The following is a 23,523-nucleotide window of genomic DNA, read 5'->3' as shown; positions in this document are numbered from 1 at the left end:
TGAGGTGGATCTGTTATATATATCCTAAAATGGAGTTTTAGAGTTCACCGGAGTTGTTATCTTTCTGTTAAGTGAACCCGTTAGTTATGGATACACTGAGAGTTTGGACCTTACTGTTCTTTCAGATGAAGTTATAAACTCAAGGTACTTGAGTGGTACATTGGATAAATACGTGGGTGTCTTACTAAGGGTGGCTATTTTTCAAATATAAGCTGGGGTCAGATAATGATCAAGAAGATCTATTCTTATAGATGACTTATGTTGTATATTCTAACATACATAGTGTAACTATACTTGGATCCTTAGTTTGCTTGTTGTGCTTTAGGATTTACCATTTTATTCTTCATTGGGCTATAATTTATGGATCAGATTGTGAACGAGGGATCTACTGATGAGGGATTCATGTTCCATTCGAAAGTTCTATCCTAAGTAAATGTCTAGGTGTTGTTGAATTAGATATTACTGAATGATTTCTTAAAAACTGTTTTCTAAATAGTTATTTTTGGTGTATGGATCTGTTGTCAGACATAATGTACTATTGTTTATATCATTCTTTGTGTCCATTATATTTATACTGGTATATTTCTATACTACAGTAAATTTCTAACTGATACTTGGTTCTTGTCTTTATTATAGAGTTTTGTAAGCACCCTGATTAGATAGTGCAGGACAGGTATTCTATTCTTTCTTAGTTCATCCTTGGTCTATTTCAAAAGGTAGATGTTTAGCAGTTACAGCTTTTAGTTAAATTGCTGACTGGGATGTATTCATTTCGAGGTCCACCTGGTGTGTATTTAACCAGGATGCTTCCTTATTCTAGACCTGGGAGATCAAAGTTATGGTAACCATCTCAGTGGGCTTATATTATGGTCAAGGTACCAATTATGTCTTATATGGGAACTGTTATTTAATAGAAAGCAAGTGTGTTAGGTCTTCCTTATGATTTAGACCTTTGGGATAAAGACAGTCCATCAAAAAGATCCATCTTGACTCATTAAATAATAGTCTCTGTTCGTGGTTCCCTCCTCGCCAGTCTGCTTTTACCTTTTGGATTCCCAAAAAACTGAAGTCTTTTAGATTTCCCTTATGGGTTGTCGCAAAGTGTTTATAAAGTGGGGTATCCGTTCTACCTTTCTCGATGCATAGGATGTGTTCCCTAATCCTATCCTTAAGGGCTCTTGATGTTTGCCCTACGTATTGCAACCCACAGGTGCAGGAGACTAGATATATGATATTTTTATCGTTACATCTGATCAACTCTTTGATCCTATATTTCTCGTTCTTTTGAAAGGATGAAAAGGTGTCAGTCTTTCGACCATTCTTGCAAGCTTTACAGCTTGGACATGGATAGAATCCTTTGATGCTTTTCTTTTGGCAGTTTGTGACGTAGTTGGTATTCCCTTTTCTTGGAATGCTGGGAGCTAGCATAGTTTTCAAATTCCTAGTTTTCCTGTAAATGAATTTTGGTTGTGAGATCAGCTTTTCCCCAATCACGTCGTCCTCTTTGAGTATAGCCCAATGTTTCTTGATAATCCTTTCCAGGATGTATCTGTTCTCACAATATTCCGAAATCATGGGGACATCTATTATTATGTCATTCCAGATCTTTTTTGGTTTATTTTTGTAGCGCAGGAGGTTCTCTCTATTGATCTTGCCAAATTCTTTGATTTTTTCATCCAGGGATTCTTTATCATACCCCCTTTCTAAGAAGCGCTGTTTCAATAAGTTCACCTGTGTGGTCCATTTTTCGGTTGTTGAACAGTTCTTCCTCACTAAAAATGTCATCTATATATCTTGAATACTGGACCAGGTCCGCGCCAGCTGGGCATGAGTCCCAGAAGATGTTTTCCCATGCGCCCATATAAAGATTGGCATAGCTTGGCGCGAACCTGGTCCCCATTGCTGTGCGCACAGTTGTTTATAAAACTGGTTGTTATTGCAGAAATAATTATGATTCAAGATATAGTTAATACAGTCCAGTATGAAAATCCTCTGTTCGTCGGGTATTTCCTGATCTTTTTTTAGAAATGAGTTAACTGCCTCTAACCCAAGATTGTGTGGGATGCTGGTATATAGTGACGCAACGTCACATGTAGCCATTATGTAGTTGTCTTTCCAGGAAATTGTATTTAGTAGTGACAGAACTTGTGTCGAATCCCTGAGATACGATGGTAGTGATACTACATATTTCTGTAATATCTTGTCCACATACTCAGATAAATTACTTGTCAAGGATCCTATCCCGGATATGATGGGCCTTCCCGGTGGATCTATCATAGACTTGTGGACTTTAGGTAGTTGGTAGAAGACAGGTGTTTTTGGGTATGATACTCTGATGTAGTTATATTCCCTTTCGCTGAGAATTCCCTCTGTTTTTGCTTCTCCAAGGAGGACCTCTAGTTCTTTCTTGAACCTTGCAACTGGATTGTTACAGAGTTTTTGATAGGTACTGGCATCACTCAAAATCCTCAGACATTCGTCCTCATATTTGGTCTTATCCATAATGACGATACCGCCACCTTTATCGGCTGGTTTGATGATTAATTGGTGATTCCTTTCTAGGTTTTTGATTGTCTCCAGTTGTGGTCTTGTTAGATTATGCCTAATCTGGTTGCATTTTGATAGTTTCAGGTTCCTTATGTCTTGGCAGACATTCATTTCGAATGTCTCGATATGATTCCCTTTGCTGGTGATGGGGTAAAATGAAGACTTGGCCTTTAAGTCGGTATGTACAAACCGGTCATTGACATTAGTTATTTGAGATGTTGGATATGCCTCAATTGGAGATTTTAGGAAATGCCTTTTTAGGGTTAGCTTCCTAACCAGTTCCTTGGCACTTATAAAGGTTTGGAATTTGTCCATCTTTTTGGATGGGGCAAAGCTCAGTCCGTATGAGAGTACCTCTATTTCTTTTTCTGTCAGTGTGGTAGAACTCAGGTTAAACAGTCCTTTAGTCGTTTTGTCGGTGCCATCACTAGTGGGGTTATTGTTCTTGGAGCCTAGTACTGTTGTCTGATTTTGCTTCTGTTTCCTTGATCTACTGCCCCCTCTGGATCCTCTAAGGGTCTTTTTCTGCTTGTGGAACATGATTGTTCGTCTGTATCCGTATTTTTTCTTTTTAGTGTTTGTTTGTTTTTCTCTTTTTCCCTTGGTGGTAGGGGGCTCTCCCCTAAAAAAACTTTGTCTGTTCCTTGGGCATTTTCTTGCATTGTGAGGGGCCTAGGTTGTTGTGGGGTATGTGTGTGTTGGCCCTCTCGCACATTGGAGTGTTGTTGGTTATTATTCCATTGTGGATCTCTCTGGATGTAAGAACGATCATCTTTCCAGCTTAGTTTTCTATATCCTTTATGCATATTCTGGTTGTGTTCTCTATAGCCTGTCTGAGCGTATGATTTTTCATCGGACCTTAAATGGTTTGTCCCTTCATTTCTATAATTTGCCCTCCAACGGGGTGGTGATCTTCTATCATCATGGTAGTAATGTTGGCGTTTGTGATGGTAGGTCTGTGGACGGAAATGTCCATAGTTCTTCCTACTGCTCCCGAACCTGGGTTCGTGTTCCCAGTAAGTTTGATCTTGATTTCTTCTATTACTGTACCATGGTCTCCTTTTGGAGTAACCATAATCATTGTATTCTCTGTGGTATTGTTCATCTGCCTGATACATGTTGTATCCGTGATCTCTATTGTATATAGAGTCTCTCGTGTCGGGATAGTGGCTATTATTTGTTCTCACAGGGGAGCGGAAATGTGTTCTACGTCTTCCGTAACCCTCATTCCCTGTTTTCAGATAGTGCCCCTGTGTTTTCTTTTTTCTGTAGTTGACCTCTGTCCAGTTATCTCGTGTGTCTTCATCTTTCTCTTTAGGATCTCGTTCTAATGTTTCTTGTGGATATACCTCCCTTGTCTCATATGATGGGTCGTTCCCTCGTGTGTTATTCCCATCCGCCAAATTCTTGGTGTCCAGTTCCCTGTTTAGCTTCTTCATCTTCTTTTGGATCACATCTTCTCTTGTTTTTGTGACCCGTTTGATTAGTGTATCCCTTCTTTCAGCTATCTCCTTAGACTCAGGTCCTGTACTGTCCAAATTGGTTAACAGTACTTCGTCATCTTTAATCTCGTCGTCTAATTTGGTGATTAGGGAAGACTTGAACTCAATGATCAATTTCATTAGTTGTCTCGATGTTTCCAAGAGAATATTCATCCATTTCTCAGCAAAGTCTGGATCAGCTAGCTGAAATGAGCACTCCTTTCTAATACTCAGGCCTTTAGGGATGATGTCGAGTTCCAAACATTTATTTAAAAATGAAATTTCGGCCTTATATTTGACTTCAGAGATGAGGAGTTTCTCTAAATTTTTGAATATGGATGGAATATCTATTCTATCTGGATCATCAATATTGCCATCTATCGGTGTAGTGATACTTAGGGTGATATCCCTTCTTAGTGTTGACAACAGATCCATAACTATAATTAAGGGTGTGTGCGGGCAGTGTTCTTAAGCATATAATGCCGCTGACAGCTGTCCTAAAGGGTAGCAGCTCAAAGACCTACTAGGAAAAAACAATCTAAAATGGAGAGAATTGGACCGAGCGCTACAGTGGGGCCTTAAGCTTACTAACAGTTAGCCTCCTAGTAGGCTGATAATAGTACTAATACGAAAAGGTGAGAGTAAGCGCTAAAAGAGCTTAAAAGGCTAACGAACTTGTGGCTAAATCTTACAATTTATTACCTTCGATAAAGGCTAAACATAAATAAATATCACAATAAAACCACAATAACACTGGGCACAGAATTTGTTTTAATCCCCCATTTTTTGCACACAACTAACACGAACGCTATCTTTTTTGGATTGCTACATTTCATATTTGATTACACCAAAGTGGATTTTATCATTTATTATTATTTTTTCTATTTTTTGCTTTTTGTTTTTTGCCTTTTGGTTCTAATGACCTTTGCCTAAAGGTTGAATTATATATATTTTTTACTTATTTTTTACTTTTTTTTCACTCATTTTATCTACAACTTCATCTAACATCTATATTTGACTATAGATCTCTCACTACCCATCAGCAACGTTGGAGGACACACCCACGGTTTAATACGAACATTCACATTTTACTTTTTCCACCATTTTTTTCACCATTTTTGATTGACTTTACATTTGATTGACATTGTGAGTTTGGAATCGTTTTATGGTTTAACTTTGCTTATAAGTATTAATATTTGTATTTTTATTCAACTTCCCACACTTGTGTATCACTATCAAGGAGTGTCAACACTCCCACTGTAATTCGCATCTCCCAGGAGATTTTATTATGCACTTATGTTTTTAGAAGTTAGACATGGATCCATGTTTCTAATTTTATTGTGTTATTGTGGTTTTATTGTGATATTTATTTATGTTTAGCCTTTATCGAAGGTAATAAATTGTAAGATTTAGCCACAAGTTCGTTAGCCTTTTAAGCTCTTTTAGCGCTTACTCTCACCTTTTCGTATCAGCATTCGAACAATGGAGACACCTACTTGAAGGCTCCACTACACCCACCATAGTATATACGGATCACCGTAACTTGCAATACCTGAAGACCACCAGAACTCTTTCAGCACGCCAAGTACGTTGGAATCTATTCTTCTCTAGGTTCAATTACCTCATCACTTACCGGCCAGCCAACAAGAACGGAAAGGCAGATGCCCTATCACGTCTGCCAGGTATTGAACATCACTCGCCTTCCCCTCAACTGGTTATCCCCAAAGAAAACATTCTTCTCTTCTCAGTTGACACTACTACATACCTACGGACAGAACAAACTAGAGACACAACAATACCTGTTAACTTACTACTCAAGAACTCAGAAGGTCTCTATTGCTACCAGGGCAAGATATACATCCCACCATCACTTCGTAACCAGCTACTGAAATCTGCTCATGATTCACCCATGGGGGGACACTGTGGCATAACTAAAACCAAGGAATTAATACTCAGATCCTACTGGTGGCCAACTATCACATCTGATGGGGCCATGTACATTAACTCCTGTTATGTTTGTACTACTACAAAGAGGATTAAAAGACCACCTTTCGGTTTGTTACTATCTATTCCTACTCCGGATAAGCCATGGCAGCACATTGCTCTCGACTACATCGTGGACTTACCACACTCTGGTAATTACACAACAATTTTAGTCGTTGTGGACTTATTCAGCAAAATGCTTCACCTGATACCATATCAGAAGTTACCTACAGCTGCTGAAACCATACATCTGTTAATGACTAACGTATTTAAATTACATGGCTTGCCCTCTAACATCCTCACAGATCGTGGATCACAATTCACCAGTACCCTATGGTCTGCGTTCTGCGAACAATTCTGCATCGAGAAGAGATTGTCTTCATCATATCATCCACAGACTAACGGGCAAACTGAGCGAAGCAACCAGTGGGTGGAACAGTTTCTACGCTCTTACTGTCATACTGCACAAAACACTTGGTCCCAATACCTCCATTATGCCGAATTTGTATTCAACAATACTGTACATTCCACTACCAAACAGACTCCTTTCTATGTTAACTATGGGTTTCACCCCAAATTCCAATTTCTCCCTGAAAAAATTCCCGATCACCCACATATTTCCGATCTCGCCTCCTCCATTGTCACCAACTTTGCAACCATCAAACAAACCATTGACACTGCTAAAGTTGTGCAAAAGAGGTATTATGATCGTAAACATATTCCTCCACCTGCTTACTCTGTTGGTGACCTTGTGTGGCTCTCCACCAAAAATCTACGTTTATGTACACCCTCAAGGAAACTTTCACCTTTGTTCATAGGTCCGTTTCCCATCCAGCGCATCATCAATTGTAATGCTGTCCGTCTCACACTACCTCCCACGCTCAAGATACACCCTACATTCCATGTATCTTTGCTTAAACCCTATAAACATTTACGTGATCATCCAACTGGACAATCCCTACCTCCGGTCTCTATTGACCCCAACATGGAGTATGAAGTAGAGAACATCCTAGATTCTAGAAGTCGAAGAGGCATTCTACAGTACCTGATTAAATGGAAGGGTTATTCCTCAGAACATAACTCCTGGGAACCATCATCCAACATATCAGCTCCTAGACTCATCTCCAGATTCCATCAACGCAACCCTGATCGTCCTGCTTCTTGAGCATCGGAGTTGCTCTTAGGAGGGGGAGTCCTGTCAGGTTTATGCCTGTCTTACTGCCCCTTTAACTAATTTCCAGTATCTCCATAAATACCTGCTTCCCACTTACTTCCTTGCTTGGTATTGTTCGTTTTGCAACTAGCTAAGCTGCATTCTGATTAGCTCTCCAGCACCAGAGTATCACGCCTGTATCACCCAGTCTACCTGTCTGATCTCTACACAGCGCAACCGGATCTGCCGCCTCTGTGATGTCACACGCCAAGCAAAGCGCTTGTCAGCTCTCCTCTCAAAGCACAACTGCTACATCCGAGCTGCCCTGAAAACACTGTTCTACCAAACCCTTTTTGCCTCCGATTACCAGGTACTAACTATACGTGTTACTTGTTTACTCATGTATTATTTGGCCAATCCTAATTTTTCTACTTTGCGCATAAAATCAGCTTAACACTGTGTTACTATTTTTACTCTGACTTCTAGCTCACAGTCAGGTTGCTGTTTCAATGTCTCCCCGCTAATGCTTATGAAGCCTTACCTACCTGTGAGCCATTACTCATATATCAACTGCAAACTGTGCCTGTTGAGCTATTACACATTGCTTAGGGGTAATGCCTATGTAACTGCTCTCTGTACACAATTCGCTACAATTACTTATTATACTACTAACTCATTGGCTGTGGTCCAATCCATACTCTGTTTTGTTGCAGGCATACTTGTGAGCCTGACAGGCGTTTTGTCAGGCTTTAGTTAGAATCAAGCCTGTGTTTAAACCTGTTGCTCCGCCATGGAGTTTAAATTTAGTTCTTAAAGTTCTTCAAGGGGTTCCGTTTGAACCTCTGCATTCCATAGATATCAAGATTTTATCTTGGAAAGTTCTGTTTTTGGTAGCTATCTCTTCGGCTCGAAGAGTTTCAGAGTTATCTGCCTTACAGTCTGATTTCCCTTATCTGATCTTCCATGCAGATAAGGTAGTTTTGCGTACCAAACCTGGGTTTCTTCCTAAGGTGGTATCTAATAAGAATATCAATCAGGAGATCGTTGTTCCGTCACTGTGTCCTAATCCTTCTTCAAAGAAGGAACGTCTGTTACACAATCTTGACGTGGTTTGTGCTTTAAAGTTTTATTTACAAGCTACTAAGGATTTTTGTCAAACATCTGCATTGTTTGTTGTCCACTCTGGACAGAGGAGAGGCCAAAAGGCTTCAGCAACTTCTCTTTCTTTTTGGTTAAGAAGTATAATCCGCTTAGCTTATGAGACTGCTGGCCAGCAGCCTCCTGAAAGAATTACAGCTCATTCCACTAGAGCGGTGGCTTCCACATGGGCTTTTAAAAATGAGGCTTCTGTTGAACAGATTTCTAAGGCGGCGACTTGGTCTTCGCTTCATACTTTTTCTAAATTCTACAAATTTTATACTTTTGCTTCTTCGGAGGCTATTTTTGGGAGAAAGGTCTTACAGGCAGTGGTGCCTTCCGTTTAAGCGCCTGCCTTGTCCCTCCCTTCATCCGTGTCCTATAGCTTTGGTATTGGTATCCCACAAGTAATGGATGAATCCGTGGACTGAGTACACCTTACAAGAGAAAACAAAATTTATGCTTACCTGATAAATTTATTTCTCTTGTGGTGTATCCAGTCCATGGCCCGCCCTGTCATTTTAAGGCAGGTGTTTTTTATTTTTAAACTACAGTCACCACTGCACCCTATGGTTTCTCCTTTCTCTTGCTTGTCAAATGACTGGTAGTGGCAGTTAGGGGAAGAGCTATATAGACAGCTCTGCTGTGGGTGATCCTCTTGCAGCTTCCTGTTGGGAAGGAGAATATCCCACAAGTAATGGATGAATCCGTGGACTGGATACACCACAAGAGAAATAAATTTATCAGGTAAGCATAAATTTTGTTTTTTCTTACATCCATACCCGTCTGTGATGACCCCAAAGATAAATAGATACATTTAATTTATCAGTCAAAGTCTTGGCAATCTTAATTCAAGCACAACTGCTGACAATACTTCTAAGTAGAAGCTTATTTGAAGGGAAAATGTATTCTAGGTTTCTTATCAGCTTTTATAATCAGAACATGATGAAAATCGTTCTCTTTCTTTCAGGATAAAAATATTCTCCCACTTTTGAGCTTTGCTGCATTCTCTCTGGAAACCATATTGGTCTCACCTGAAAATAACTCTAAAGTAATTTAAGACAAAGAAATTAAATGCTTAATTTTGCCATCCTTCACATAGTGTTCTTTTGTGTGGAAAGCTGACTCCACTTCCAAAGAATATGGCTAACTTCTGTGTCGGACAAATTAATCCAAAATAATTTATGTTGGTGGCAAAATATGTTTCACTGTGTGCTATGAATTTCCTAAGACCCTTGTAAGGTTTTTTTGATTACAGTGGAGGATCTTTTCTTGGCAAAGTAATTGAACAGTTACATTTTTTTGATCAAACTCAAAAAAGGAGGAACAATTTGTGACCTTTAGGCTATCAACAGGATTGCACTTGCTTTTTAAACAGATTGGCTTTGTTCCACCCTGATAGTCATACATGTCACTATACATATCCACTATTGATTCCATGTTCCTATCTTCATCCTTTATCATCCCCACTCCTGCAGTTTTTTCTGCTTTGAAATCACATAGTACCAATTCTAGTTTGTGAATAACTTTGTTCTGGCCACAGCTCTATGGGTGTTCACCATAGTCCTTGCTGCCTTGTTTTCCATAGTAAGACTGCAGGGAATCTGAATCCACTTATCAGGATGACATACTTGCAATTTCTCCATCCTATAGGCTGGTTCATACAATTAAAGGTCTAAAGTGCCTTCAGTGAGAACCCTTCTGCCGTGCCTGCTGCAAATGATAATTTTCACAGGTGTTCCTTACAATGGGGTTAAACAGATTGTTGAACTCAGTATCACAGCAGCAATGCACTGCTAAGAGATAACTGGTGATTGGTGCAGCATGCATATGCCTCTTGTCATTGATCCACCAGTTCAACTAGCTTCCAGTAGTGCATTGCTACTCTACAGCTGACTTTAACTCCTGCAAAGTGGTTAAACAAATAGTTTAAGAAATCAGTATACAAATAAGTGCACTAATAATCTCTAACACATTAAAACATTTGGTGTCCCTTTAATTGAAAAATACCTGCAGTCATTATCAACATTGAATATGTTATCCCTAAGCTTTGTATTTCTTTGCTTCGGTGTAAGTGTGTGAAAATCAGGAGTTTTAACTAAAACAGATAAGGTTCTAATGGATTGGAACATCATAGAAAAGTAAGACAAAAAAAAAAGTGTAATGTTTTTGCACAGACAATAACCGATTAGATTGGATCTACATTTATACTAAGGAGCTCAGTAAAATGATATCATACACAAACATGCGTATGAGGCTTATAAATATGCATAAAAAAGGGTTAGCTAAAAATCAGTCAGCAAGATTACGAGTTTTCAGCGCTATAGGGAAATTAACGAGCGCCACAAAAGCGTTGTTAATTCACCTCCCTATAGCGCTGCTATTACCAGTTTTTAAAAACCCGGCTTGCATGGGCGATATGGTGGCTTTGAGCTCCATACCTCACCCAAATACAAGTGGTGTTTTGACGTGCTCGTGCACGATTTCTCCATAGACACCAATGGGGAGAGCTGGCAAAAAAAAGCCTAACACCTGCGATCGCAGAAAAAAAAGCTCCGTAACGCAGCCCTGTTGATGTCTCTGGGGATAGAAATATTAACACCCTAACATAAAAACCACATCTAAACATTCCTAATCTGCCGCCCCGACATCGCCGCAACCTACATAATGTTATTAACCCCTAAACTTCTGCCCCTAACATCACCGCCACCTACATAATGTTATTAACCCCTAATCTGCCGCTCCCGATATCGCCGCCACCTAAATACACTTATTAACCCCTAATCTGCTGCTCACGATATTGCCGCCACCTACATTACAGTTATTAACCCCAAATCTGCCGCCCCCAATGTCGCCGCCACTATACTAAAGTTATTTACCCCTAAACCTCTGGCCTCCCACATCACTAACACTAAATAAATATATTAAACCCTAACGTAACCCTAAGCCTAAATCTAATCCTAACCCCCCTAATTTAAATATAATTAAAATAAATCTAAATTAAACTTACAATTATTACCTAAATAATTCCTATTTAAAACTAAATACTTACCTGTAAAAAAAAAACTAAGCTAGCTACAATATAACTAATAGTTATATTGTAGCTATTTTAGGTTTTATTTTTATTTCACAGGTAAGTTTGTATTTATTTTAACTAGGTAGACTAGTTAGTAAATAGTTATTAACTATTTACTAACTACCTAGTTAAAATAAATACAAAGTTACCTGTAAAATAAAACCTAACATTACAATAAATTAAATTAATAAAATACAATTATCTAAAAAAAAATAAACACTAAATTATACAAAATAAAAAACAAAATTATCACAAATAAAAACAAATTACTCCTAATCTAATAGCCCTATCAAAATAAAAAAGCCCCCCCCCAATAAAAAAAACCCCTAGCCTACACTTAACTACCAATGGCCCTTAAAAGGGCCTTTTGCAGGGCATTGCCCCAAAGAAATTAGCTCTTTTACCTGTAAAAAAAAAATACAAACAACCCCCCCAACAGTTAAACCCACCACCCACACAACCAAACCCCCAAATAAAATTCTATCTAAATAAACCTAAGCTAACCATTGCCCTGAAAAGGGCATTTGGATGGGCATGGCCCTTAAAAGGGCATTTAGCTCTTTTACATTGCCCAAACCCTAAGCTAAAAATAAAACCCACCCAATAAACCCTTAAAAAAACCTAACATTAACGCCAACGATCCACTTACAGTTTTCGAAGACCGGACAGCCATCCTCATCTAGGTGGCAAAAGTCTTCATCCAAGCGGGCAGCTGTCTTCATCCAGACGGCATCTTCTATTTTCATCCATCCGGTGCGGAGCGAGTCCATCTTCAAGACATCCGGCGCGGAGCATCCTCTTCTTTCGATGTTCGCTGAAGAATGAAGTTTCCCTTTAAGTGACAGCATCGAAGATGGCGTCCCTTACATTCCGATTGGCTTAAAGGTGAAAAAATCTTATTGGCTGTTGCAATCAGCCAATAGGATTGAGCTTTCATCCTATTGGCTGATCCTATCAGCCAATAGGATTGAGCTTGCATTCTATTGGCTATTCCAATCAGCCAATAGAATGCAAGCTCAATCCTATTGGCTGATTGCAACAGCCAATAGGATTTTCTCACCTTTAATTCCTATTGGCTGATAGAATTCTATCAGCCAATCTGAATATAAGGGACGCCATCTTGGATGACGTCACTTAAAGGGAAACTTTGTTCTTTAGCGAACATCGGAAGAAGAGGATGCTCTGCGCCGGATGTCTGGAAAATGGACCCGCTCCGTGCCAGATGGATGAAGATAGACGATGCCGTCTGGATGAAGACTTCTGCCCGCTTGGATGAATACTTCTGCTGGCTGGATAACGATGGATGTCCGGTTTTCGAAAACTGTAAGTGGATCGTCAGGGGTTAGTGTTAGTTTTTTTTTAAGGGTTTATTGGGTGGGTTTTATTTTTAGCTTAGGGTTTGGGCAATTTAAAAGATCTAAATGCCCTTTTAAGGGCAATGCCCATCCAAATGCCCTTTTCAGGGCAATGGTTAGCTTAGGTTTATTTAGATAGAATTTTATTTGGGGGGTTTGGTTGTGTGGGTGGTGGGTTTTACTGTTGGGGGGTTGTTTGTATTTTTTTTACAGGTAAAAGAGCTGATTTCTTTGGGGCAATGCCCTGCAAAAGGCCCTTTTAAGGGCCATTAGTAGTTAAGTGAAGGCTAGGTTTTTTTTTTTTATTTTGATAGGGCTATTAAATTAGGAGTAATTCGTTTTTATTTTTGATAATTTTGTTTTTTATTTTGTGTAATTTAGTGTTTTTTTGTAATGTAGATAATTGTATTTTATTAATTTAATTTATTTTATTGTAATGTTAGGTTTTAGTGTAAGGCAGGTTATGTGTTATTTTACAGGTACATTTGTATTTATTTTAGCTAGGTAGTTAGTAAATAGTTAATAACTATTTACTAACTAGTCTACCTAGTTAAAATAAATACAAACTAACCTGTGAAATAAAAATAAAGCCTAAGCTAGCTACAATGTAACTTATTTATTTTGTAGCTAGCTTAGGTTTTATTTTATAGGTATTTAGGTACTAATTGCAAGTTTTATTTAGATTTATTTTAATTATATTAAAGTTAGGGTGTGTTAGGGTTAGGCTTAGGGTTACGTTTGGGTTAGGTTTAGGGGTTAATATTATTATTATTCTTTATTTATAAAGTGCCAACAGATTCTGCAGCGCTGATATTTATGTAGTGATGTGGGAGGCCAGAGGATTAGGGGTTAATAGTTTATATTAGTATATTTCGTTGTGGGGGGCTTGCAGTTTAGTGTTTAATAGGTTTATTATTGCGGCAGTGTGGGCGGACGGCAGATTAGGAGTTAATAATATTTAAATAGTGTTTGCGATGTGGGAGGGCAGCGGTTTAGGGGTTAATAGGTTTATTATAGTGGCGACGATGTCGGGGAGCGGCGGAATAGGGGTTAATACATGTTTTAAGTGGTGGTGATGTCCGGAGCAGCAGATTAGGGGTTAATAATTTTATTTTAGTGTTTACGATGCGGGAGGGCCTCGGTTTAGGGGTTAATAGGTAGTTTATGGGTGTTAGTGTACTTTTTAACAGTTTAGTTATGAGTTTTATGCTACAGCTTTGTAGCGTAAAACTCATAACTGCAGACTTTAGATGGCGGTTTTGGATCTTGTCATTTTAGGCTGTACCGCTCACTTTTTGGCCTCACAGTAAAACTCGTAATACCGGCGCTATGGGAGTCCCATTGAAACAGGACTTTTTTAAAAGTGCAGTACTGACGTTGCGTGACGGCCAAAAAGGTGTGCGGTACACCTATACCTGCAAGACTTGTAATAGCAGCGTTAAGGAAAAAGCAGTGTTATGAAGCATAACGATGCTTTTTCACTCATAACGCAAAACTCGTAATCTAGCTGAGTGTGAATGAAACCTTTACCATGGAATGACTGTTTTCATTTACTTTTGATACATTAACCAGTTAGGAATAAAATGCAGTGATATGCCAATAAGCTAATTGGATGTGGCAAGCGGTTATAATATTTATTTCTTTTTATTTCCTTAAGTGTCAGGGAGCTTCCCCTTTCAAGATGCTAACAGTGGGAGATATCAGCACTCCTGTAATGTGTTTCTGTGAATCCACATACTCTTCTGAGAAGAATGCTGTCTGGGGTGTCTGTGGGACCAAAATTTTGTCTTTTTGCAGTGACTTTTCTGTTCACAAGACGATTGAAACAAAGTCTGCAGCATTGTAAGTGTAATTATTTTTCAGCTAATTTTAGTTTCCCTAAGTTATTTAAACATTTTTTTTAACGGGCAAACAAGTTCCTAGTTTTCATAAATTCCAGCTAATAGTCATTAAATGTCCATAGACAAACATTGACAGTACAATGAATAGCTCAGAGACACAAAGGGCTCGATTTATCAAGCTAGGGCAGACAAGGCATACATATGCGCCCCTGTCCACCCCTGCTCGCCTCAGACGGGCAGCAATCTGCTGCGGTAATTCAGCATTGCATAAGAGCACTATTTTGCTCTCTTGTGCAACACCACCCCCTGCCCGCGCACAGCCAGTCACGCGCGGGTAGTAGATGTCAATCTCCGCGGTCGGACAAGACCGGGGACATTGAAATTGCACCTACGAGGTGGAGAAAAGTTTAGAGAAGCAGCGGTTCTGATGACCGTTGCTTGATCAATGCTTACTGCAGGTTCTGAAGTCGGAGCTGGGCGGACGTCTTGATAAATCAAGCCCAAAGTGGTAGACTACACAAATGCACAGTGCGGGCTGCCAAGTGCTGAAGCAGTCAGGCATTTTCTCATCTTTTTGGTTATTTAGTTTTTTTATGTGTGTGTGGATAGATAGATAGATAGATAGATAGATAGATATCTAGATAGATAGATAGATAGATAGATAGATAGATAGATAGATAGATAGATAGATATCTAGATAGATAGATGGATAGACAGACAGATGGATAGATAGATAGATAGATAGATAGATAGATAGATAGATAGATAGATAGATAGATAGATAGATAGATAGATAGATAGATAGATAGATAGATTAATGAAGCTCCTGATGCACAATTTGTGTGCTGATATTGCTTCCAGAGGCAGTTTGGAACTTTTTAGTGAGTAATGCTACAAATCATAGGCAATTTGGATGCACTTCAGCATCTTAGAATAGGAAAAATAACTTAAATAACATTAACCAGTGGAATGAGACAGTTGTCAGAACTATAATCAACCCTATGGTTACTATTCTAAATACAAGCTATGAAATTCTGGTTTGATGTTTATGATATACATGATCCCTTCAGATATCTGCATCAATAATCATGGTGTTAGATTTTTGTACTCAAGCATATTTACATTATTTTTTTTCTCTGCAGATTGCCTCAACGATCATCTTGTGAATCCAATATAATTTGTGTCGCAGTTGACACCTACATATATGTGGCAAAGAAATGTAGCCCTTATGTTGAAATTTGGGATAAGAAGACTGAAAACATAAGTCAAATACTTGACTGTGCTCACTTCCTAAAGTATGTATTTTATTTTGAAAAATAATTTTCTCTCCTTTTTTTATTTATTGTGTGTCTAATGTATTTTCTTATGCCATTGGTATGATGCATCAGTTTCATTCTTACAAAAATCTTTTTTATTTTTAGGCAAGAGTCTTTGAAACAAAAATATCTAAGAAAGGAAGACACATACACAGCACGTGTAAAAGCTTTATTTCTTCAAAAGAATACTGCCCTTTGGGTTGGCACTGGTGGAGGTCATGTGCTGCTTATTGGGCTATCAACACGCTGCCCAATAAGAATAATCTCTAGTTTCTGTGATTCCATAAGAAGTATGGTGCCTACTCAATTAGGTATTGTATGTTTGGCACATTATTAATAAATAAATAATTTGTCAGCTGCCAAGAATTTAATAATAAACATTGAGAATATTAAGGGCATTTGTGGAGGCAAAGGGGCCAAATTATCAAGCTCCAAATGAAGTTTGATGTCCCTGTTTCCGCTGCTCCATAACTTGTCTGCCTGATCTGACGCTGTGGACATCAGTCCGTCTGATCCTATACGATCGGGCTGATTGACACCCCCTGCTAGCGGCCGATTGGCCACGAATCTGCAGGGGGCGGCATTGCACAAGCAGTTCACAAGAACTGCTTGTGAAATTATAAATGCAGACAGCGTATGCTGTCGGCATTTATTGATGTGCGGCGGACATGATACGCTACATCATATCATGTCCGCTCGCACATACATAAATCATCCCCATAGTGTTTTCTACTCCTTTGGTAATTATGGACAACTTTTGTTCAGTTTGATCAAATATTACAGTTTTACTCTACTCCATAGAATAGTATTGGTACTGTTGAAGATGCTCTCATCATGATTGAATATTATCATTGTCTTTAATTGTAGTGGACCAGCAAATTTCACAACTCTATAAGGCAAACAGGGACAGTGAGATTAAAGATGCTCTGCTCCCTAGAGAGCTTTCAATTTCAGTTGATGATGTTGAAGACAACACAGTGGGGCGTAGCTTGAGGTGTGCATTGATTGTAGCCCATTGACAGTTTAGTATGATATGTTTTTTGTTTGGAGAACTAGTCTTAGATGAGCGATAAACTAATAAGATTCTGTGTTAGGCCGCTGTGAACAGGTAGGTTTTGATGGAGTATTTAAAGTTTTGAATACTAGTGGAGAGGCAGACATAAGTACAGATATCCACAGGATAAGTGCAGTCTGAGAGAGGTCCAGAAGACAGGAGAAGGAAGTGGTGCTGAGAGGGTCTGTGATATGAAGGTCATAAGCTGAGCAAAATAGGTGGCTAAGAAAGGATCTAGGGGTTAGGTTTGAGATATAATGGTGAATGGTATTGTTTGTGGGTGATGTTTAGGAATAGAATCCAGGAGAATAATAGAACCAGTGTAGGGGAATTGCATAGAGGAGGAGGAATAGTGAGTGAGTGTGAGAAGTATTTAGGACAGATTGCAGTGGAAACAATATGATTTAAGCAGGTTGACTAAAAGTTTTTTTCTTTCCGTTTTTTTTTTTAGACAAAGGAAGCATAAAGAATGTTGTGCTTGTTCTGGGATGTCTTTGTACGCCTCAAAAAGGTAATTTTATGTTAAAAGATTGTGCTGCATGTGTGCATTTCTGTTTAACATTGACTTAGTACAGTTTTTTTTGGTACTGTGAGAGCTTAGAGATAGTATTTGGACTTTGCTCTGCAGACTAAAACTCCTAGACCACCCACAGACAGCCCCAGTAATTGCAATAAGAAAAAAAGATCTGCATCTCAAGCTTTCTGCCAGGCCTGCCCTTTGGGCAGGGAGAGAAGGGCACCCGCCCAGGTTCCAACTCTTTGGGGGGAAGCCCACTTTCAGTGATGAGGGTATGAGAAAGTATAATGTATATCCTGTATTTAGTTTATGAAGGAGTGTTTTGGGCATCATGAGGTGTAATATATATTGTTATCCACAGGGATGGGCCATACAGGGGGCAGGGCATACGGGGGGAGGGGAATAAGAGTGCTGGGCTGTAAGGGCCCGCAAATCTGTCTTGCCCAGGTCCCCGTGTCCCTGCTTCCAGTAATCTTCTTCCCTTACAATATAAAGGTGCTCAATGAATATTATCATCATGCAGGGGCTGCAAAGATTAACTCTTTCTCTTTAGAGCTGTTTCACACCCCGATAATGAAACCATTTTTTTCTGTCACACTATTTCTATTTTAATTTATTTTAATGTTTTTACATGAGTCACCAACATAAATTAATTTTGTTGGGTTTTCAGCAGACATAACACCTTAGAAAATAGGTTACATTTTCAAATTAAACAAAAATGATACAAATTGACAATATGTCATCCAAAAAACGCAGAATAATTGTGCTGTTTTATTTTTAGTTTGCATAATTATCACCATCATGGGAGTCATTATTTCTTAGATATTACAAAAGCTTTATGAATCTAATTTTAGCATTCTTTTAACTTTCCAAAAACATTTATTTTTAGGAGATTATACTGTTTTTTTACAATAACAAATTCTAACTTGCAAAGTGACAAAAGTACATTTTATCTTCACCATTGTGTACGTTATGCATAAAATAGTAAAAAAATTACATATATTATAAAACGACACAAAATTCTGATTTCACAGTGGTGTGTCAGTACTCTTTTTGACATTCATGCTTCTACCACTATCCAAACAAAATCATCTTATATAGATTTTGAAAGAAATGGCAGTTATGTTATACTCTCCAAGTTTACTGATATGTTTGGATACCTGTAAAACTGTATTTACTCAGTAAACAAGCCTGAGCCCTGACACCAACAGCAAATGATATTTAGATTAACACTTGCTGCTTGGTGACCATTATTGCTATGAAGATGATTCAACATCTATAAGTACATGAACTTATGAACCTCCTTTTTTAAATACTGGGACACCCAACTTTTATTTTTATGGTAAAGGATAAAAAGGGTTAAGTATTCTATGCCACCAGCAAAATTTACATGTCAGGGTGCTCATCTGGCCTTTTCTGTGTTTTGTATACATCTAGGGAAGGTGAAAAACAACTGTGATACCCTTGTTTGTATCTGAGTGAAAACTAGCATGTATGGCTGTAGGTAAGGGACCCGGGTATGAAGAGGCCTTGATGAGGCACCTGGTGCCCCATCACCATTTGGCCAAATGCTTTAACTAAATCTTCATTTTAGACTTTTAATCTAGCTGTGTGCTGGCTATCCTATGTGTTGTTTGATATTGGATTTTACACCCAGACCTGTCTATCTAAGTAACTGGATGTAAAGCTGACTGAGAGTGCCAGAGCTATGAGTTTTGCCAGTGGCATGAAATGCGTTACCACTACGGTGCAGTCCACTTTCATGCCCTATATATGCCTAGGGAAGATTACATATAGCTGTAAAAGCTAACTTGTATGGCTGTAGATTAGGGGCCCATGTATGTACAAGCCAAATGCTGTAACTAGGTGTGAGTTAGAATATGGGTAAAACATTGCAGTGGATGAGTAAGAAATTTGGCTTTTTTCCTTATTTAACATTAGGTGGACTAAAATGTTTTCCGTTGGGGCTAGAGAGAGAAAACATAAAACTTTAATATATTTTAAAATGCCAAGGTGGTGTCAGATCGTAATATCAATCAGGGAGATAGTAGTTGCTTCCTTGTGTCCTAACCCTTCTTTGTCTAAAAAAAGGTTGCTTCATAACTTGGATGTGGTTTGAGCCTTGAAGTTTTATCTTCAGGCCACGAAGGATTTCAGACAGACTTCATCCTTATTTGTGGTGTATTCTGGGAAGCGTAGGGGGCAGAGGGCCTCTTCCACTTCTCTGTCTTTTTGGTTGAGGAGCATTATCCGTTTGGCCTATGAGACAGCAGGACATAAGTCTCTTCAGAGGGTTATGGCTCACTCAACTAGGGCTGTGGCCTCTTCTTTGGCCTTTAAGAACGCGGCCTCTGTGGAGCAGATTTGTAGGGCGGCTACTTGGTCCTCCTTGCATACTTTTGCAAAATTTTACAAGTTTTATGTTTTTGCTTCGGCGGAAGCTGCTTTTGGGAGAAAGGTTTTGCAGGCTGTGGTGACCTCAGTATAGGGTTTGCCTACTTTAACTCTCCAGTTTTTTTGTTCATTCAGTGTCTTCCAGAGCTTGGGTATTTGTTCCCACAAGTAATGAATGAAGCAGTGGACCCTCCTCCCTTTAAGATGGAAAACATAAATTATGCTTACCTGATAATTTCATTTCCATCTGTGGGAGGAGAGTACACTACTGCCGCCCATTTGCTCCGGTGGGTGGACCTACATTTAATATTATTCTTCTGGCACCATTTATACCCTGACTATTGTCCTTTTACAGAGTGAAATTTGATGGAAAACTTTTTAGAACATTAACATAAAACTTTTAATTTCTGTCACCACGCCCAAGTAAAAACTGCATAATAGAAGAAAAAAAGAAGAAAAAAAACACTTGGTGAAGATTTATAAAATGTGCAAATGGCTTTAAATATCAGTTGTATTAACAGTTAAAACCATGCATTTACTTTCCTCAAAAAACAAAAGAAAAAAAGAGCAAAAATAGTTTGTTTCTTAGTACAAGAAAAACAAATTTGTAATACAGACTTTTGGTTCAAAAGTATTAAATTTCAAGATATTTTTTTAAATCTTTATCCAAACGTGTCTTTATTTAGATGTTTTACTTATAACTAAGTACTTAAAGGGACATGAAACTCACATTTTTTCTTTAATGATTCAGATAGAACATACGATTTTAACCAACTTTCCAATTTATTTCTATGATCTATTTTGCTGCATTTTCTTGCTATCCTTTGTTTAAGAAGCAGCAATGCACTTCTGCAAGATAACTGAACACATCAGTAAGCCAATGCCTCTAATGTATGTGCAGTCACCAATTTGCAGCTAGCTCCCAGCTCTTGAGCCTGCCCAAAGGATACAAAGAGAATGAAGCAAAATAGATAATATAAGTACATTAGAAAGTTGTTTAAAATGTATGTTCTATAAGAATCATAAATAAAAATTTTGAGTTTCATGTTCCTTTGGAGCAGATTTATGAAATATCTTATTGGTGTAGCCAGTAGGTATAATAAAGGGACAGTATACTGTAAAATGTATTCCCCCTTTAATATGTTTCTGATGACTTGTTATACCAGCTGCAGAATATAAAATGTTGTTAAAATGCTTCTTTATGTATATTTTGGTATATGAAATAGCTTTTCTGTTAATTTAAACCACAACTCAATGAAATGGGCTGAGCTTGCAGGGAGAGTAGACAAAATAAGTGTATCTCTCTATATTTAGACTAAATTCTCCTTTTCGTATCTCAATATACACAGTGAGACTAATACTTAGAGATGACAATGGAAGATTAACATTTTATACCACTATGCCCAACCCTCCACTGGGAGCATTATTTTTTCTAAAGCTTCTTTCTTACATAGCTATTCTATAACCATTACTTAAGTATTGAAGTTTTCAGTATAGGAGGGGATACAGACAAAATCAGCTATTTTAAATGACAAAACCAATGTAAAGGAGCAGTCTGTAAACAATTTAAAAAAAAAACACTCCAGCAGATAACTGGGAACACATTAAAGCAGAGAAAAAAATCACAGTACACCGTAACCTTTATAGTTAATCACAAATTTATAAATCTACTTTTAAACATGTTTTGTTTTTATTTAGTCATTAACCTTTTTTATTTTACCCATTGTGAAGAGAAGGAAAAACGTGTTCAGTTTTCATTAAACACATTTGTTGGAGCTGTGAAGATAGCACAATTAAATCTAAAACACCTTTTTGTATTTCAGAAATACAGTCTTTTCTCTCTGTCTGGGATACAAACCTCCCTCATGAAGTTAAAAACTTAAAATCTCACATTAAAGTAAGAGACGAAATGGCTGAAAAAATGAGAGGACTATCCCAGCACTAATAAACTCTTGGTAAGTTAAAATCAGGCAAATTACGTTTCTTCAAAGGGACACAAAACCCGCCATTTTCCTTTCAGAATTCAGATAGAACATATGATTTTAATCAACTATCCAATTTACGTCTATTATCTTCATTCTCTTGGTATCCTTTGTTGAAAAAATGGCAATGCACATGGGTGAGCCAATAATATGAGGCATCAATGTTCAGCCACCAACCAGCAGCTCCTGGGCCTACCTAATTTTGCTTTTAAACTAAAGATATCATGAAAACAAAACAAATTAAGTGATAGAAGTAAATCATAAATAAAAAAAAATGTGGGTTTCATATCCCTTTAAATATGGCAATTCATATGTTATGTTTGCTTCTGTCTATCACAGTCATATTTCTTTCCAAGCTGCAGTTATATAAATGTATAATGGCTGTACCGAAAGCTTATGCTGAATGACTTGACCTCATTTCAGTTTATCATTAATCTTCCATTTATTTCAGCTCCATTTGAAGAATCTTAGCTTTGCAAATGACGTGTGACTTTGCAACAGTTAAGAAAAATGTGGTATTTCTACAGCTGGGACAAGAAGAGAAGACTTGAGAACGTCTGAACATAAGGATGAGATTACATCCTGGTCAAAGTCGTATTAAAGAAACCTTTTGTTTTTATTTTTATTATTTGGAACTGTAATTGCACTTTAAACATTCAAATAAGGAAGTAAAAATATATTCTCTGAATATGTCATACTTCTCTATAAAGTGTTCTAACAAATGTATATTTTTACATTGATTGTGCTTATTGATGTGAATCTTTATGTACATAATCTTGTACTTTTTATTTTTGTATAATTACATCTGAAGTTTAGAAATCTTTTATAGGACAACTCAAAATATTGATACACGCTTGTATTATTAAATTATATGTTATTTTTTAAAAACTGAATGCAACTGATTAGTTGTTATGGAGAAATGTTTGATTGAAACATACATAAAAATACATACACACACAAACAAATATAAATATATATCTATATATATATATATAGATCCGTGTCAAGAAGGGCACTCTCAGGATTTGTAAATTCAAATACAATGACTTTATTCGTACATCAACAAAGAATAGTCAACGTTTCGGCTCCTATCTGAGCCTTCATCAGGACATATTAAATCTTTAAACGGCACGTTTTTTTTCCACACTGGGAGTTTGGCTATACAGCCGTTTAAAGATTTAATATGTCCTGATGAAGACTCGGATAGGAGCCGAAACGTCGACTATTCTTTGTTGATGTACGAATAAAGTCATTGTATTTGAATTTACAAATCCTGAGAGTGCCCTTCTTGACAGGATCTACATAGTTATTCTTTGAGGATTGCACCCAGGTCTACTACACACCACCTTGGTTGGAGTGCTGGGCCACAGATATATATATTAATTTGGTAATTGCCTTGGTCTTCAGTGTCTTTTGCCCCATATAACAAGGCCACTCTGCCACATTTCAGTTATTTAAAATAGCTGCTATTTGAGAATTACTACGAGCCATTAAAGGGACAGTAAAGTAAAATGGACACTTTCCTGATTCCGAAGAGAGATACAATTATAAAACAACTTTCCAATTGTATTTTTATTCCCTAATTGCTTTCCTTCTTTGGTATCTTTTGTTGAAAAGCAGAGTTCAGCTAGTTCCCAGTTGCTTCTCCTTCAGCAAAGAATACCAAGATAATGAAACACATTTGATA

General features: G+C 37.8%; 1 protein-coding gene across 3 annotated transcripts in view; it reads left to right on the top strand.

Annotated features, from left to right (window-relative positions):
• The window catches only part of LRRK2 (leucine rich repeat kinase 2), a 649,887-nt gene extending 627,158 nt beyond the window's left edge, over positions 1-22,729 (top strand). For all 3 annotated transcript variants that reach the window (XM_053716587.1, XM_053716586.1, XM_053716588.1), the window contains 6 exons: positions 14,390-14,574; positions 15,716-15,868; positions 15,995-16,200; positions 17,395-17,454; positions 21,678-21,809; positions 22,288-22,729. In XM_053716587.1, coding sequence (XP_053572562.1) covers positions 14,390-14,574; positions 15,716-15,868; positions 15,995-16,200; positions 17,395-17,454; positions 21,678-21,799 — 726 coding nt within the window. In that variant the 3' untranslated portion in view covers positions 21,800-21,809; positions 22,288-22,729. The remainder of the gene's footprint in view (positions 1-14,389; positions 14,575-15,715; positions 15,869-15,994; positions 16,201-17,394; positions 17,455-21,677; positions 21,810-22,287) is intronic.
• Positions 22,730-23,523: the final 794 nt, after the last annotated feature.

Source organism: Bombina bombina, chromosome 6 (genome assembly GCF_027579735.1).
Source record: "Bombina bombina isolate aBomBom1 chromosome 6, aBomBom1.pri, whole genome shotgun sequence".
In the NCBI taxonomy this organism is placed as follows: domain Eukaryota; kingdom Metazoa; phylum Chordata; class Amphibia; order Anura; family Bombinatoridae; genus Bombina; species Bombina bombina.
Note: the sequence above shows the minus strand (reverse complement) of the source record. Positions and strands in the feature narration are given on the sequence as shown.